The sequence below is a fragment of the Scyliorhinus torazame genome, chromosome 1 (assembly GCF_047496885.1).
Source record: "Scyliorhinus torazame isolate Kashiwa2021f chromosome 1, sScyTor2.1, whole genome shotgun sequence".
Taxonomy (NCBI): domain Eukaryota; kingdom Metazoa; phylum Chordata; class Chondrichthyes; order Carcharhiniformes; family Scyliorhinidae; genus Scyliorhinus; species Scyliorhinus torazame.
In genome coordinates this window covers 154,015,481-154,034,073 of record NC_092707.1, presented here as the reverse complement: position 1 = coordinate 154,034,073, position 18,593 = coordinate 154,015,481, and the positions used below count along the sequence as shown (strand labels likewise).

At 49.4% G+C, this 18,593-nt stretch overlaps 1 protein-coding gene across 2 annotated transcripts in view; it reads left to right on the top strand.

Moving 5' to 3' along the window:
- Positions 1–18,593, top strand: part of LOC140415180 (exostosin-1-like) — a 510,761-nt gene that overhangs the window by 387,826 nt on the left and 104,342 nt on the right. For both annotated transcript variants that reach the window (XM_072501034.1, XM_072501033.1), the window contains exon 3: positions 11,780–11,887. In XM_072501034.1, the coding sequence (XP_072357135.1) occupies positions 11,780–11,887 (108 nt within the window). The remainder of the gene's footprint in view (positions 1–11,779; positions 11,888–18,593) is intronic.

The following is an 18,593-nucleotide window of genomic DNA, read 5'->3' as shown; positions in this document are numbered from 1 at the left end:
AGAGGACCCCAGCAGAATCCCTTGCCGACTTTCTATCCAGGCTACGCAGGATTGCGGAGTATTGTGACTATGATGAGACCTTGTCAGAAATGTTACGCGACCGTTTGGTTTGCGGTATTAACAATGCGGCCACCCAGAGAAAGTTGTTAGCTGAGCCAACATTGACTTTTCATCAGGTCATTCAAATAGTATTGTCCCGAGAGAGCGCAGAACGAGGAGTTCAGGAGCTACAGGGAATGGAGGTGCATGCCTTGGGGCGCAGCCCCTTCAGTCCGAAAACGTCCCTCTGCACTCCTGCGGTACCTTGGGCGAGGCGACGTCTGGATCGACGCCAGTGGCCGTCGGACATTCCTCCCCGAAGGGAGCCTTCTCCAGAACCAATGGATGAGGAGCCATGTCCGTGTCAGACTTGTAGGCGCCGACCCCGTCGCGGACGCCGGTCCTGGGGCGACAGAGGCGCCGTCATACCGACCGAAACTGGGACCAGCCCAGGGGCCGTACCTTCCATGTGGATGAACCTGCGGCGATTACTCCGGAGGACGTGGAGACGGAGGATGACTGCCTGCAGCTGTATTGTGTGGCAGCTCCCTGCATGGCCCCCATTAAGGTGACAGAACGGGTCGATGGTCACCTGCTTGAGATGGAGTTGGACACTGGCGCAGCGCTCTCCATGATTGCCCAGAGGACATTCGACCGCATCAAGCAGGGTATACAGGCCCTTACATTAACCGACACACAGGCCAGGTTGGCCACCTACATGGGGGAACCATTAGACATTGCAGGAACTACGATGACCCCTGTTGTTTATGGACGCCAGGAGGGGCGTTTCCCACTTATCGTGGTGCGCGGCCATGGGCCCAGCCTGTTGGGTCGGGACTGGTTGCACCATTTGCGGTTGCAGTGGCAACACATCCTCCAAACAGGTTCTGGAGGGTTGACTGAGGTGCTAGGACGATACCCAGATGTATTCCAGCCCGGTTTGGGGAAAACAAAATGGGCCATAGCCCGTATCCAAGTTGAACCAGGAGCCACGCTGCGCTATTTCCGGGCGCGCCCGGTGCCTTACGCCTTGCTCGAGAAGGTAGAAGGGGAGTTCACTCATTTGGAGCCTTTGGGTATCATCAGGCCCGTCCGTTTCGCTGACTGGGCAGCACCAATTGTACCCGTAATGAAGCCAGATGCCACAGTTCGCTTGTGCGGCGACTATAAACTTACAGTGAATACGGCTTCCCGACTCGACCGATATCCAGTGCCTCGCATAGAGGATCTCTACGTGAAGCTTGCAGGCGGACTCTCATTCACAAAATTAGGTATGAGTCACGCCTACCTACAGTTGGAGCTGGACCCTGCCTCCCGACCATATGTAACGATTAATACACACCGGGGCCTGTATGAATACACACGTTTGCCCTTTGGAGTATCCTCTGCCTGCGCTATTTTTCAACGCGTCATGGAGGGCATTTTGAGAGGTTTACCGCGTGTCGCTGTCTACTTAGATGACATTTTGATTATGGGGACGTCGGAGCAGGAACATTTGGAAAATCTGGAGGCTGTCCTTAGACGCTTTTCGGAGGCTGGAGTCCGTTTACGCCGCTCAAAGTGCGTATTTCAGGCAAAGGAAGTCGTATACCTAGGTTACCGGGTGGACCGTGAAGGTTTGCTCCCCGTCGCAGAGAAGGTGCGTGCAATTCAACAGGCCCCCGCCCCGACTGACACTTCGCATCTTCGTTCTTTTCTCGGCCTCGTAAACTATTACGGGAAGTTCCTCCCCGATCTGGTAATTACGCTGGCCCCATTGCACCTCCTGCTAAAGAAAAATCACACCTGGGTTTGGGGTCAGCCGCAAGAAACCGCTTTCCGGCGGCTAAAGCAACAATTGTCATCTGGGTTACTAACCCACTATGATCCTGGAAAGCCTTTGCTCGTCACATGTGATGCATCCCCGTTTGGTATTGGGGCCGTCCTGTCCCACAAGATGGAGAACGGCGCAAAGCGGCCAATATCTTTCGCCTCCCGCACATTGACTGCAGCGGAAAAAAGTACGCGCAGATCGAGAAGGAGGGCCTGGCAGTGGTCTTTGCGGTGAAACGTTTCCACCAGTACGTGTATGGTCGCCACTTCACTCTCGTGACTGATCATAAGCCTCTGCTGGGACCTTTCAGAGAGGATAAGCCAATACCGCCCATTGCTTCCGCACGGATCCAGCGCTGGGCTTTGTTGCTCGCTGCATACGAGTATTCTCTGGAGCATAAACCAGGAACGCAGATAGTGAATGCCGACACACTGAGCCGATTGCCTTTATCGACCGGCCCCACGTCGATCCCCATGACCGGTGAGGTGGTTGCAACCCTAAATTTTATGGACACCTTGCCTGTCACGGCATCACAGATCTGTGAGTGGACCCAGACGGAGCCAGTCCTGTCAAAGGTTTGGCACATAGTCCTGTATGGTGGGCAGCATAGACAGCTCCCAGGCGAGTTGCGGGCATTTTCCTCCAAGCTGTCAGAATTCAGCGTGGAAGACGGCATCCTCTTGTGGGGGACGCGTGTGATTGTCCCGGAAAAAGGACAGGAGCTGATACTAAGAGACTTGCACAATGGGCATCCAGGTGTGACCAAAATGAAAATGTTGGCCCGGAGTTATGTCTGGTGGCCAGGCCTCAACACCGACATTGAGAAGGTGGCCCAAAACTGCTCCATTTGCCAGGAGCATCAGAAGCTTCCGTTGGCCGCTCCCCTACATAACTGGGAATGGCCTTGGGCGCGCTTGCATGCGGATTTCGCAGGCTCTTTTCAAGGATCAATGTTCCTTCTATTAATCGACGCCCAGTCTAAATGGCTAGAGGTGCATAAGATGCTAGGCACAACGTCCTGCGCAACAATTGAGAAGATGCGTTTGTGTTTTAGTACGCATGGCCTCCCCGAGGTGCTGGTCACGGATAACGGCACTACATTCACAAGTGAGGAGTTTGCGAGGTTCATGAAGGTGAACAGCATCCGCCATATCCGCACTGCCCCTTACCACCCGGCTTCAAATGGGTTGGCGGAGCTCGCAGTGCAGACATTCAAACGAGGCCTAAAGAAGCAGTCTTCCGGGTCAATGGACACGAGACTGGCTCGCTTTTTGTTTTCGTATAGGACCACCCCCCATGTGGTGACTGCAGAACTCCTAATGGGCCGGAGACTTCGCACCCGCCTTAGCATGGTTTTCACGGACATTGGCGCAAAAGTAATCCGCACACAAGAACGGCAGGGTCATGGTTTTTCTCGGCATCGGCCGATTCGGCAGTTTGCGCCCGGTGACCCAGTGTTCGTTTGGAATTTTGCTGGTGGTGCCCAGTGGGTCCCTAGCATAATTATTCGCCAAACGGGCCCTATATCTTACCTGGTGCAAGCCCAGGGTCATCTCCAGCGCAAATATGTAGACCACGTTCGGTCCAGAAAACTATCCCTTCCAAAGATTGTCCGCCCCCGGAGCTCATTTCTAAAGCCACAGAGACCAGAGACAATGGAAAGTAGTCCTCACAATCTTCCTCTGGTGCCTCACTCAAAGCCTGCGCAGGTTGTTACAGAATCGCATGGAGATAGAGACGCCAAGATGACGGAGGCAGCAGACTCTGATTCCGAGATGGCGACACAGGATGCATCAGAGGGGGAATCCTCGGGCCCACGGGCCGTGGATGTACAACCGTTACGCCGTTCATCACGGAAGCGCCGGTCTCTGTCGCGTTACACGCCATCCGATCCAGCGCCTCGTGCAAATGGTGTCCGGCCTGCAGCAAAATGAGTCCGACGCCCTCCTTCGCCAAGATCTTCGATGGATTCTTTGGACTTTGGGGGTGAGGAATGTTATAACCTGCCTGCTTACCATTGGCTGGGGACTAATGACAATCCCACAATCCTGTGGGGGTATGAGCTTCCCCAATGAGGGGGGCGGAGAAATCATTAGCAGACTCCCTGTGTAAATAAAGCTGGCCAGTTTGGAACCAGCAGGAAGGAGTAAGCAGCAAGCGAAGTTGCTGCTGCTGTTGTATATATATGTTATTGTAAATAAATGTTATTTCTTTGTATCCTTAAAACTCGTGCCGGATTCTTCGTGGCCCTCACAAAACTCCAGTTCTAAGGCTCCTTGATGCCACATTCGGGGAGACTGTGGCATAGTGATGTTGTCACTGGATTACTAATCCAGAGGCCCTGGTAATGCTCTGGGATCTCGGGTTCGAATCCCACCAAAGCAGATGGTGAAATTTGAATTCAATAAATAGCTGGAATTAAAAGCCTAATGATGACTATGAAACCATTGACGATTGTCAATTCTCGTAAAAACCCATCTGGTTCACTAATGTCCTTCAGGGAAGGAAATCTGCCGTCCTTACCCGGTCTGGCCTACACGTGACTCCGGACCCTCTCAGTGATGCGATTGTCTCTTAACTGCCCCACCACTAAAATGGCCTAGCAAGCCACTCAGTCCAAGGGCAATTAGGGATGGGCAATAAATGCTGGCCCAGCCAGCAATGCCTCCATCAAAAGAGTGAATAATAACGACTGCCTTGATGTCGCTGGCAGTCACTCTTATCTAACCTCATGAGTTCAGCTCTTTTGTCCATTTTGGACCAATGCTATAATGATGTCAGGAGCTGAATGGCCCTGGCAGAACCCAAACTGAGTGCCAGTGAGCAGGTTATTTATGAGTAAGTGACACTTAATAACACTGTCAATGACACTTAATCTAATAATCTTTATTCTAATAATTTTTATTCCAATAACACTTTGCATCACTTAGCTGATGATCATAGAATTTACAGTGCAGAAGGAGGCCATTTGGCCCATCGAGTCTGCACCGGCTCTTGGAAAGAGCACCCTACCCAAGGTCAACACCTCCACCGTATCCCCATAACCCAGTAACCCCACCCAACACTAAGGGTAATTTTGAACACTAAGGGCAATTTATCATGGCCAATCCACCTAACCTGCACATCTTTGGACTGTGGGAGGAAACCGGAGCACCTGGAGGAAACCCACGCACACACGGGGAGGATGTGCAGACTCCGCACAGACAGTGACCCAGGCCGGAATTGAACCTGGGACCCTGGAGCTGTGAAGCAATTGTGCTATCCACAATGCTATCGTGCTGCCCTAATTGATTGAGAATAGACTGATAGGCCGATAATTGGTTGAGTTGGACATGTCCTACTTTTTGAGTACAGGGCACACCTGGGCAATTTTCTTCATTGCTGGGTAGATGCCAGTGTTGTAGCTGTACTGGAACAGCTTGGCTCAGGGTGTGGCATGTTCTGGAGCACAAGCCTTCAGTACTATTGCTGGAATATTGTCAAGGCCCTTCGCCTTTGCATATACAGTGCCTTCAGTTGTTTATCAATAGCACTTGGAGTGAATTGAATTGACTGGAGGCTGGCATCTGTGATGCCGGGGACCTCAGGAGGAGGCCAAGATGGATCATCCACTCAGCACTTCTGACTGAAGATGGTTGCAAATGCCTCAGCCTTGTCTTTTCGACTGATGTGCTGGGCTGCCTCATCATTAAGGATGGGGATATTTGTGGAGCCTCCTCCTCCAGTTAGTTGTTTAATTGTCCACCACCATTCACCACTGAATGTAACAGGATTCAGAGCTTAATTTGATGCATTGGTTGTGGGTTTGCTTAGTTCCGTCTGTTGCTTATGCTGTTTGGCATGGAAGTAGTCCTATGTTGTAGCTTCACCAGGTTGACACCACATTCTTAGGTATACCTGGTGCTTCGTCTGGTGCCTTCCTGCACTCTTCATTGAACCAAAGATAATCCCTTCGCTTGTCAGTAATGATCGAGTAGAGGATATGCCAGATTGTGAGTTTACAGATTGTGATTATATACAATTCTGCTGCTCCTGTTGGCCCACAATACCGCATAGATTACCCGTTTTGAGTTGCTATATCTGTTCAAAATCTATCCCATTTAGCACAGAGATACCAAAAATGTTGGAGGTTATCATAGATGATAGAATAGTTCCTACAGTGCAGAAGGGGGCCATTCTGCCCATCAAATCTGCACCGACCTTTCAATAGAGTACTCTACCTAGACCCATTCCCTTGCCCTATCCTCATAAACATTTAACCCCACCTTACCCTTTTTGGACACTAAGGGGCAATTTAGCATGGCCATCCACCTAACCTTCATGTCTTTGAACTGTGGGTGGAAACCAGAGTACCCGGAGGAAACCCACGCAGACACGGGGAGAAAGTGCAAACTCCACACAGACAGTGACCCGAGGTCAGGATTGAACCTGGGTTCCTGGTGCTGTGAAGCGGCAGTGCTAACCACTGCACTACCGTGCTGCCCACTATGTGAATACGGAATTTATCTCCAAAAGAACTGTGCGGTGATCACTCATGGACAGATGCATCTCTGTGAGATACATTGATGAGGATGCAGTAAAATAGTTTTTTTCCATCTTGTTTGTTCCCACAGCACCTGCCGAAGACCCATTCTAGCAGCTATGTCCTTTAGGACTTGGCCAGCTTGGTTAGTAATGGTCTACTGAACCACTTTTTGAAAGGGACATGGAAGTCCCCCAAGCAGACTACATTCTGTGCCTTTACCACCCTCAGTGCTTCTTCCAGCTGGTATACGACATGGAGGAGTACTGATTCATCTACTGAGATGGGGCGGTAGGTGGGTTTGCTTGTCCATATTTGACCTGATAACATGAGACTTTATGGTATCCGAAGTTGATGTTGAGGACTCCAAGGACAACCTCGTCCTGGCTGTATACTACTGTGCCACCACTCTGGTAATGGCGATGGTGGTGTCTGGGATGTTGGGCGTGATTTAGAGGCCTCATAACGCCTGGCGAGAATCTGTGCAAGCCAGTTCGATCATGGGAGCGGCCTAAATCGCAGAAGCTCGCCAGGCACCAAGAGGTTTGCGATCGAACCGGCTTGCTCCTGCTGATGGATTCTGGAACTCACCTCGGCTCGGTGAAAACCCACAAATCACCACTTAAAGGCCAATCTCCATCTAATTAGCAAGATGGTTGCCATATCCAACGGCCTCCTAGGATTGAACAGGCTTGCCAACGAGAGGTCCCATGAGCGACAATTGCTGCTGATTCACACAAACGAGGACCAGGAAGGAAAAGCACTTAGAGGGTCTCCCAGGCTGTTGACGGCCTTTGGGTGATCAGGCACTGGGCAAGGTGGCACTCTGGCTCTCCCCTTGACACCCAGACACCTTGGCATTGCCCAGCTGGCATCTTGGGACTCCCAAAGTGTCAGGGTGGCACTGCCAGGAGCACTGCCAGGTTGTTAGGGTAGCAGTACACAGGTTCCTAGCTGCTAGGCTGGCACTGTCATGGGTTAGGGCCTCAGTGGAGTGATGACTGTGAAAGGTGGGATGAGGGTCCGTGGAGGGGGGAGGTGGATAGAACATGAAACATAGAACTGTACAGCACAGTGCAGGCCCTTCGGCCCACGATGTTGTGCCGAACTAGTCTGAAACTACGATCAAATCAACCTACTCCCAATTATTCTAGTGCACTCCATATGCCTATCCAATAACCGCTTGAAAGTTCCTGAAGTGTCCGACTCCACTACCATAGCTGGGAGAGCGTTCCACGCCACAACCACTCTCTGAGTAAAGAACCTACCTCTGACATCCCTCCTATATCTTCCACCATGAACCTTATAGTTATGCCCCCTTGTCACAGCTACATCCACCCGAGGAAAAAGTCGCTGAACGTCCACTCTATCTATCCCTCTCATCATCTTATACACCTCAATTAAGTCACCTCTCATCCTCCTTCGCTCCAATGAGAAAAGCCCTAGCTCCCTCAACCTTTCCTCATAAGACCTACCCTCTAATCCAGGCAGCATCCTGGTAAATCTCCTTTGCACCCTTTCCAATGCTTCCACATCCTTCCTATAATGAGGTAACCAGAACTGCACACAATACTCCAAATGTGGTCTAACCAAGGTCTTGTACAGTTGCAGCATAACCTCACGGCTCTTAAACTCAATCCCCCTGTTAATAAATGCTAACACACTATAGGCTTTCTTCACAGTTCTATCCACTTGGGTGGCAACTTTTAGAGATCTATGTACATGAACTCCAAGATCTCTCTGCTCCTCCACATTCTTCAGAACCCTGCCGTTATCCCTGTAATCCGCATTCAAATTTGTCCTACCAAAATGAATCACCTCACACTTATCAGGGTTAAACTCCACCTGCCACTTTTCAGCCCAGCTCTGCATCCTATCAATGTCTCTTTGCAGCCTACAACAGCCCTCCACATTATCCACTACACCACCAATCTTGGTGTCATCAGCAGATTTACTAACCCGACCTTCAACTTTGATAGCAGTCAGGAGCTCGCCAACATAGTCGTCGAGGAGCTTGTGCGATACCTCGCTCACTACGCCACTCAGAACTTGTCTCGTTGAATCACAACCATTGTCTGTGAGGTATGATTCCACGAGTGTGACCATGTCAGGCTTGATGGTTTTGTGGGAAAGCTCTCCCAATTTCGGTATAAGCTCCCAGAAGTTGGCAAGGAGGACTTTGAAGGGCGACAGGGCTGGATGTGTCGATGTCATCTGGTTTTATTCCTTTTTGGCTTTGTATAAATTTGTGTGGCAGCATTGGTGTGCTAGGCCATTTCAAAGGGCATTTAAGAATCACATGTAGGCCAGGCTTGGCCATGCAAAGACAGAAAATTTATTTCCCTAAAAGAAACCATTGACAATGGTTTCATGGTCACTTTGCCGACTGGCTTTTGATTGAATTTAAATTGCTCCAGCTGTTGTGGTTGGTTTTAAACCCATGTCCCCAAAGCATTAGCCTGGACCTCTGGATTGATTATCCAGTGACATTACCACTATGCCACTGTCCCCCTAGCTTGTGAGCAAGGAAATAGAAATTGTCATTGACTAGATTTTTTTTTTAACAAGATTCAAAACATTGAGTTAGAAAGGTTGAATGGAAGAAAGGGCATCAATATTCCCAGCATATCAACTCCTTCAAGATAAACAGTGAGTTCTGGCCCAGTGTCCTGCCCAACATTTGTCTCTGAACCAACAACATCAAAGAATTAGATTCATTGGTCACTTACTTCATTGTTATTCTGGGATCTTGTGGAAGATTACATGGAAGACAATAATCATCTGACAACTGTGACTGGAGTGTGCATTTTATTGTATGCTAAGCACTTTGAGATGATTCTGAGGGACATGATAGGGCATTGTGTAAGTGCACATCTTACTTTCTTTGTCTCATTCTTTCCAAAGGCATTACCAACTGTGAAAGACCTCTCCTCCCTCATTATTTCCTTCCTTCAATATTCTCTAACCTTTTAAAACTCAAGCTTAGCGATGACTTCTTGGTTTACCTCAGCTTCTCTCTTTACTCTGTGGTGGCGTCCCACACTTCAGACAGTCATAGAATGCGTACAGTGCAGAAGGAGGCCACTCAGCCCCTCTAGTTTGCACCAACCCTCTGAAAGAGCACCCTACCTAGGCGCACTCGCCCACAATCCCACCTAACCTCTGGACAATAAGGGGCAATTTTTTAGCATGGTCAATCCACCTAACCAGCACATCTTTGGACTGCGGGAGGAAACCGGAGCACCCAGAGGAAACCAACACAGACACGGGGAGAATGTGCAGATTCCACACAGACAATGACCCAAGCTGACAATCGAACCTGGGACCCTGGGGCTGTGAAGCAACAGCACTAACCACTTGGTACCGTGCCGCCCTAGAATCATCCAATCAAGTAATTATTATAATCCTGGACCAGACCCCAACAGTGGCTAGGATACTGGACAGAAACCTCAATATTTTATTTTAACTTTGTAAGACTGTGAGGAAAGGATACATCGCTCCAAGAGTGATTTTACACAAAATATGGATATGGTACATTAAAACAATCTTTATTACCAACACAATTAAAATATACTTAACATCACACAAGAAAATAGCTTACAATTACCCCTTAAACAATGCTAATCAATATAGTGACACAATAACCCTTAGCTGCTATCTTTACTTCCACTCGAACAACAAAACCATCTCAGATCCCAATCCACTTTTAAATAAAGTTAGCTTACTCAGGAATACTTGCTGTATTGAGCTGCCTTGGATATTCCACGTTGAGAGAGAGAGAGATCTTTTGAGACTTCTTGAAAGAAAGAAACCTGACACTCTGTCAGAATAATGCAGAATCCGTGGCTGTATACTTCAGAAACCTTCTCAGCGCCCCTTCCACCCAAAAATTAACTTTGAACACCCGACCATTCCTATTAACTACGTAATCTTTCTAAGCTGAACACAATGTATCTACCCTCTTAACATAAATAAATAGTCCATTAGCCCAAACGTTTACGATGCTTTAATTGCAACTATGTCTCCAAAAAGCTGAACTGCCTTTCAAACCAGGATTTTTAAAACATGACTGCAGTAGTCACATACTATCCCAGGCTTTTCACCCTGACTGCACCAAATATACAATACAATGGGCTGGATTCTCTGTCCCACCGCGCCAGATTTCTGATTCAGCACGCCAGCGGGATGCTCCATTTCACTGGCTGATCAATGGGGTTTCCCATTGTGGGGCAGCCCCACACCGTCGGGGAAACATGGGCTACCGGCAAAATGGAGCATCCCGATGGCGGAAAATCCAGCCCAATATATCTGAAATGAGGTGATTGTCTGCATCCAGTTGGGAGGTGGGCATCTTGAGGATGAGTGTCAGGCAACCAATGGCAGGGATTATGAAGATGGGGGTGGTTGAAGGCAGGAGATCATGTTATAACACCTCCAAGAATACACATGACCAGTGTTGACACCGTTCCTTCACTCCCTGTCACTTGTCTGCTTGTAATAACTCTGCAATTTAGAGTCAATTTCTTTAATGGAGTCTTCCGAGTACAATCTGATCTTGTAACATGATGAGGACCAGAAAGAATGAATAAATAACGGGCTTACACTGTGAAGACATAATGCATTATACGATTCCCTACTAAATACCAAGGGCTAGATTCTCCATCGGCGGGATCAGCCATTTCGCTGGCAGCAACTTACTCCCACGGATTTCCCGACGGCGTGGGGATACCCACAATGGGAAACCTCATTGGCCGGCTGCCAGGACAGAGGTCCCACTGCCAGCAGGGGCATGCCGCACCAGAAAACGGGTGCAACGAGATGGAGAATCCCACCCCAGGGTTTTCGCAACTCCTAGACAGAAAAATGACCTTCTCATTCCATGCTCATCATTCAGTTCAAAGGGTCCAATGAGGCACCTCTTTAAAAGGGGTTGGAGAAGCTGGCACAGATCTTTGAAACCATCCTTAATGACCTTGTGAGAGTGTCAGTTGATAAATGTGCTGTCAAGTGTGAGAAACCCTCTACTAAGTTGACTGACCTCAAGCAAAGGATTGCAATTAGTCCTAGTGCTCATTGAACTAGAAAGAGGAGGCTGGAAATAATCAGCCAAAGTTCCTATTCCTGATCTCCATCCTGTAACCCAGTACTGGAAATTGACTGAGTGCAGAGGCTCGTTGAGGATGAGATTGTTTGCTGTGCCATTGTCAGAATGTGTCCTGTTGATAATCACTGTCTATGGTGAAAGCTGGCGCACCAGAAGGCAGTCCATGTTTGTGTAACTTTAACCCAGCAAAAGTAACAACCCCAGAGAGTGAGAAAGAATCCTTAAATTTCCGATACTGCATTTCTGTGAAAATCAATGTTTGGTTTTCGAGTTAAGTTTGTTTTATTATGCTTCATCCTAGGCCGCTTGCATCCCAGTGCTACTCAGTAATGGCTGGGAGCTACCGTTCTCTGATGTCATTGACTGGAGCAAGGCTGTTGTGGTGGGTGACGAGAGACTCCTACTCCAGGTAAGTCAGGTACCATTGGAATCACGAGGAGCCACAAAAAGGTTTGAAAGAGATTACTTTATTCCTAAACAAATGAAAAGCTGCAAAACGGCGGGGAATACAATTAGGCCCAGCTGGGTCCATCCAAAGAAAGCGATTCCCTTGTTGTTCAGCCTCCGCCCCACAGTGGGGGGTGTGGTGGTGGGGGGGGGGGGGGGGCTCGCATTCCACGAGCCACACGGAGAGAACAATCGGGTCATTCCCCGTGAGTCTCATGGGGGTTGTAACATTCCTCCCCCCCTGAGGTCTGCAAGCCCCTCTGTCATAGAGGGTGGAGAAGGCCTCCTTCTTTGCTTCACCCACTTCTTTTGGTTGCGGGGCTGCATTGGGGGTGGGGGTTGGGGCTGGGACACGTTGGGGAATGTCGCTTCTGCGCTGATCATCTGTGGGGTGCCGATGACGACCGTTCCCTGGAGAAACTGTCGTCCGAGACCATGAACGCTTATGTGGTCATTTTGGACCTCGAGTCTTCCACCTCACGCATCTCAGTGTCTGGACCCATGGGGGTTGTTACCCATTGGCCCTTGGGTGACAGGGAGGAGGGATGGAGGGCTGACTCATCCAGCGGGGTCAACCTGGTGCTGGCTCCCCACCCCTAAGGTGGTCTACGTCCTTTTGCACCGTCCACTCCTTTCTTTTCACCGTGTATGATAAAGATCCAGTCCTTTCCACTACCGTCCCTAGTATCCACCGAGCACCGTCTCCTAAGATCCGGATGTATACCATGTCCCCTTGCCAAAAACCTCTGTACTGCTGCAGTTTCTGGAGATCCCAGGTGCAATAAACCCAAATGGGAACAGAGTCCCATAGCGTGCAATTAGCTGGGTGTTTCCTGGCACTCAGAGCGCTGAGAATCACTGTCGAACGACCATTCAGGTAGATCGGGAGCACCAGCGGGGAACACGTGGCCGAGGCCGCACATAGTCCCGCTTTCTGCACTGAGGATCTCCGCTCGCCGGACCTGGAACTCAGTGCAGGGTGAGAACCCTCAACCCCCCCTCCACCGATGCGGCCCCCGAAGGTTTTAATTGCGTTGCTGCTCACGGTGGCAGGTCCACAAGCAATCAACATCTACATACATTTGCTTTTGATAGTGAAGAGGAAAGCAAGAGCTATGATGAGGTAATAAAATACTTTGATCGGCATCAAAAAAGTGAAGCATTTGAAAGATACATTTTTGGACGTGTACCCAGAAACCAGGCGAATCTTTCGACAGTTTTGTAACCGACTTGAGGCTGAAGGCCCAGTCCTGCAATTTCAGCAATCTTAAATCATCGATGATCCATGACCAAATAGTATTTGGCATATCCAATGACAAACTCCATGAGAGATTAAATGAAAATGAAATGAAAATCGCTTATTGTCACAAGTAGGCTTTAAATGAAGTTACTGTGAAAAGCCCCTAGTCGCCACATTCCGGTGCCTGTTCGGGGAGGCTGGAACGGGAATTGAACCATGCTGCTGGCCTGCCTTGGTCTGCTTTAAAAGCCAGCTATTTAGCCCTGTGCTAAACCAGCCCCTAACATTGTTACAGGAAGAAGACTTCACAGCTCCAGGATCCCAGGTTCGATTCCCGACTTGGGTCACTCTCTTTGCGGAGTCTGCACATCCTCCCCGTGTGTGCGTGGGTTTCCTCCGGGTGCTCCGGTTTCCTCCCACAGTCCAAAGATGTGCAGGTTAGGTGGATTGGCTATGCTAAATTGCCCTTAGTGTTAAAAAAAGGTTAGGTGGGGTTACTGGGTTACGGGGATAGGGTGGAGGAGGGCTTAAATGGGGTGCTCTTTCCAAGAGCCGGTGCAGGCTCGATGGGCCGAATGGCCTCCTTCTGCACTGTAAATTCTATGATCTATGATTTATGAAGACCTGAAATTGGAAAATGCAATTAAGATTTGCCATGCAAGTGAATTGGCTGCACAGCAGATCAGCATACTCAGTTTGAAACATTTTGGTGCCAACATGGAAGAAGACACCAGCACCATCAGTACTGTGACTGTAGTCAATAAGAAACGTGGACTCAATGTAGGCTCTCTGAAAAATCGCACAAGTAGATGATTCCCCATGTTGCAGCCTTATATATTCGTAAAGACCTCCGGTTATTGATGGTCATGAAGCTTCTGAATGCATGCGGACGACCTGTTATATATTTCGGACTCGGTGGGCAGCATGGAAGACATCATGGAGATCATGGGGGAAGTTGGCTGGTTTTCGGGCTACAAATTGGACATGGGAAAGACCGAGGTGTTCCTGATTGAGGCCAGAAGGCAGGAAAGGAGAGTAGGGGAGTTGCGATTTAGGGTGGTTGGGGCAAATTTCAGGTGTTTGGATATCCGGGTGGCGCGGAGCTGGGCGCAGATGCATTAACTGAATTTGGCTCGGCTGGTAGAGCAGATGAAGGTGGACCTTAGGAGGTGGGATGTGCTGCCGCTGGCAGGACTGGTGCAGACAGTAAAGATGACAGTGCTGCCAGGTTTCTGTTTGTGTTTGAGAACCTCCCAATCTTTGTTTCCAAGTCATTTTTTAGGAAGGTCAATGGGCTGATCTCTGGGTTTGTGTGGATGGGGAAGACCCCGCGGATGCGGCGGGCTTTCTTGGATCGGGGTCGGGGGGGGGCGTTGGCAGCTGGCATTGCCGAACATGATGAATTATTATTGAGCGGCGAACATTGCTAAGGTAAAGAAATGGGCTGTGGGGGATGGGTGGTGGCGGTATCGTGCAGGGGTATGTGTTTGAAGGCTTTGTTGTTGACCCCTTTACCGTGCTCCCCAGCCAGGTAATCGAGGAGCCCAGTGGTGGTGTCGGCCCTCAAGGTGTGAGGGCAGTGAGGGCAATGGAGGTAACATTTGGGACTGGAGCGTGCCTCGGTATGGGTGCCGATCTATAATAACCATGGGCGGGATTCTCCCTTTCTGTGATTAAGGGCGCGATCTTCCCTTGCCCGACCCCAAAATCGTATTACGTGGGTGGAGACCTTGTGGAGGTGAATGCGTCCTCGTCATGTGCCAAGTTAAGCCTCATCCAGTTTAAAGTGATGCTTAGGGCTCATATGACGGTGGCGAGGATGAGCAGGTTATTTGCGGGGGTAGAGGATAAGTGTGAGCGAGTGATCCACGAATCACGTTCACATGCTCTGGACGTGTCTAAGACTGAGGGGGTTCTGGCAGGGGTTCTCGGACGTGAGGTTCGAGGTGCTGGGTATGGAGATGGCTCCGAGTCCGGAGGTGGCAATATGTGGGATGTCAGACGACCCGAGTGTCTAGGGTGTGAGAGAGGCCGATGGTATGGCCTTTGCCTTCCTGATAGCCCGGAGACAGATTTTCCTGGGGTGGCGGGATTCGCAGCCACCAAAAGCAGGAGTGTGGGTGAGTGACCTGGCAGAATTCCTGAGCCTGGAGACAGCCAAGTTCGCTTTGAGAGGGTCTGCAGAAGGGTTAAGCCAGAGGTGGAAGCCATTTATTGATTTATTTTCGGAGGATTGAGGGGTCAGCAAGCGGGGGCGGAGGGGGGGGGGCGGGTTTGAGGGTTAAAATGGGGAAGGCAGGATGTGATGTGGGGTTGGTGTCAGGTGGGAAGGTGGGATGTGGTTGTTCATGGAGTTGTTCTGTTGTTACAAAGAACAATACAGCACAGGAACAGGCCCTTCAGCCCTCCAAGCCTCTACCGGTCATGATACCCCCTTGTCCAAAATCCTCAGCACTTCCTAATGCCGTATCGCTCTATACCCATCCTATCCATGTATTTGTCGAGATGCCTTTTGAACGCCGTTAATGTATCTGCTTCCACAACCTCCCCTGGCAACACGTTACAGGCACTCACCACCTTCTGTGTAAAAAATCTGCCTCGTGAATCTCCTCTAAACTTTACCCCACGGACCTTAAATCTATGCCCCCTAGTAACTGACCCCTCCACCCTGGGAAAGAGTGCCTGCCCATCCACTATCCATGCCCCTCATAATCTTGTAGGCCTCTATCAGGTCGCCCCTCAACCTCCGTCGTTCTAATGAAAACTGTTTGAGTCTATTCAGCCTCTCCGTATAGCTAAACCCCTCCAGACCAGGCAACATCCTGGTAAACCTCCTCTGCACGCTCTCCAAAGTCTCAACATCCTTCTGGTCGTGTGGCGACCAGAATTGTGCGCAATATTCCAAGTGCGGCCATACCAAGGTTCTATACAACTGTAGCATGACTTGCCAGTTTTTATACTCGATGCCTTGTCCAATGTTATTCTGATTTTCTGTGTGTATATGTGTAAATGCCTTGAATAATAATTTCAAAAAAAAACATTAAGCTCCTGGATGCCGCGTCTAGCTCCAACCGGAGACATTCGTGACTCATATCAACTTTTGAAAAGGAATGTCCTCCAGCAACTTTGCATCGAAGTCCTCCATGCATGGCATCGGGCACCTGTCCAAATGAGAGGCCCTGTTTAATTTTAACTTGTAATCACCACATAGGCGGACGGTTTTAACAAGTTTCAGTACCGGTACTACAGGCTCTGCCCACTCCAGGTATTGTATCTGATGAATGATTCCCAGACTTTACAGCTGGTTGAGCTCATCGGCTTCCTTTGGCAATGAGGCATAAGGAACTGGACGGGCCCTAAAATGTCTTGCTTGGGCTTCTCGGCCTATGTAGATTTTGACCACGGCACCTTTAGTTTTCTCAGGTTAATGGCCACCCACTTGTAATGGAAACTTCCAGTTATATCCTTAGAACCTCGTACAATCCCTTAGTGCCCATCTTACAATCCGCTGCCAGACCAGATGGGGCCTCTGTAGCCAGTCATGACCCAACAGACCGGGTCAGGGCCTTTGTACCTCTATCAATGGCACTCAGACGGACTGCTGCCCGTAGACAACTGGAGTCATCATCATGCCCGCGATGGCCAAAGGTTCTCCCGTGTAAAATGTGCCGCAGTGGTCCTCAGGTCAAGGCGCTGGATTATTGTCCTGACTTTCTAGAATGTCTGCCATCCTATTACTGAGACTGTGGCCCCAGTGTCAATTTCCATTACGAGTGGGTGGCTATTAACCTGGACAGTGACTTTGATGGGAGCTATTCTTGGTGCGGTCATGCAGTTTAACTGCATGAACTCGTCCTCAGCGGGCTGTGTCAGGTGGAAAGCCCTGGCTCTAGGTGGGCATGTCCTCCGACTTGGGCGTCGCGTATTTTGGCTGATTTGGTATTCCTGTCCCTTTTGTTACTCCGACCATAGGCACAACATCTCTGTGAGTCCTCCTCCTGAGGTTCAGGGCAAACATCTCGCCGGGCTGTAGAAGCCTTCGGCCAACAAGTCTGGCTCCAACATTGTTCTGGTTGCCTGAACACTATTCACCTCCATCTCTAATGAGCCCTGGATCCTGGACTCCCTTCCCTGTGCTTTCACGTGAGAGAGAGATCTCTATGACGCTTTTCATATCCAAGTATGGTTCATGCAGCAACTTCCGCTAGGTTGCCATGTTGTACATTCTGCACACATCTCTGGTGGGGATGGCCCGTAATCGCCATGCTCAGCCAGCTTGCACAAGCATGCCAAACACTCTGTAACTGACTTCCCTGGGGTCCTCTTGGCCGTATTGAACCGATACCTTTGGACAATGTCCAACAATTTGGGTTCATAGAGGTCTGCCAAGAGCGCCAGAAGTTCGTCAAATGTTTTGGAGTCTGGGGTAGGTCAAACATTTGATGATGCGAAAGGTAGGGGTCCTACAGGCCCTAAGGAGTACCACCTTCCGGCGGCCATCCCCTATAATGGCGTTTGCCCTAAAAAAGTAATGCATTCACTCAGCATACTCGGCCCAGTCTTCTATACTCGTGCCAAACATATCAAGTCTCCCGAAGAGTGAACATTTTCAAATCTATTCTAACCTTGCTCCTTTGTTGCAAGATTCAGCTATAGTCTGGACATCCAGCAGTGCCACTTCTAGTTACATTTTGTCCTCGTCACCAGCACTGTAATCACGAGGAGCCCCGAAAAGGTTTGAAACAGGTTACTTTATTCTTAAGCAAATGAAAGCCGCACAGCGACGGGGAATACAACTAGTCCCAGCCGGGACCATCCGAAGATGCCGGTCCCCTTCTGGGACGGACTTTATCTTTGGATATTAACCAGAGCCACTGTTGGACCTTCGCCCCTCAGTAGGGGCGCCATGGGGAGGTCAATCAGATCATCCCGAGGGTCTCGAGGGGGTTATGACAGGTACAAAATGGACGCAGCAACACTATTCACTGAGTCCTAGCTCCAAACTTGTACCAAATCCCTGTCTGCTACCCAGGAGTAATGATAATCAAAATCACTCCATTGTTGTCAGTTCTGAACCAGCCTTGCCATTTTATTCACGTGTATCCCTTTCTGTTTCAAGTCCCTCTTTACAATATCTATCCAGTATTTCTTTGGTCTTCATGGACTTTGTGCTGTGTGTCTTGCTTTGCGCAGGACTATGAAAGGAATTTTAGCAATTTCTATCAACTTTGAAAAGCCCCAAAATTATTGCAGTAATCGTTCTCTGGCCTTCTGTGCAGGCAGTGCTTCTTGTTCAATCCATATTCTTATATATGTTAGCCTTCATCCTTTAAACTCCATAGTCTCAGTAGTCCTCTCAACCTCTCCTATTGTTATCTTTTGCTCATCAACGTGTCTTATATTTCAACACTCAGGTCTTATGAGGAAA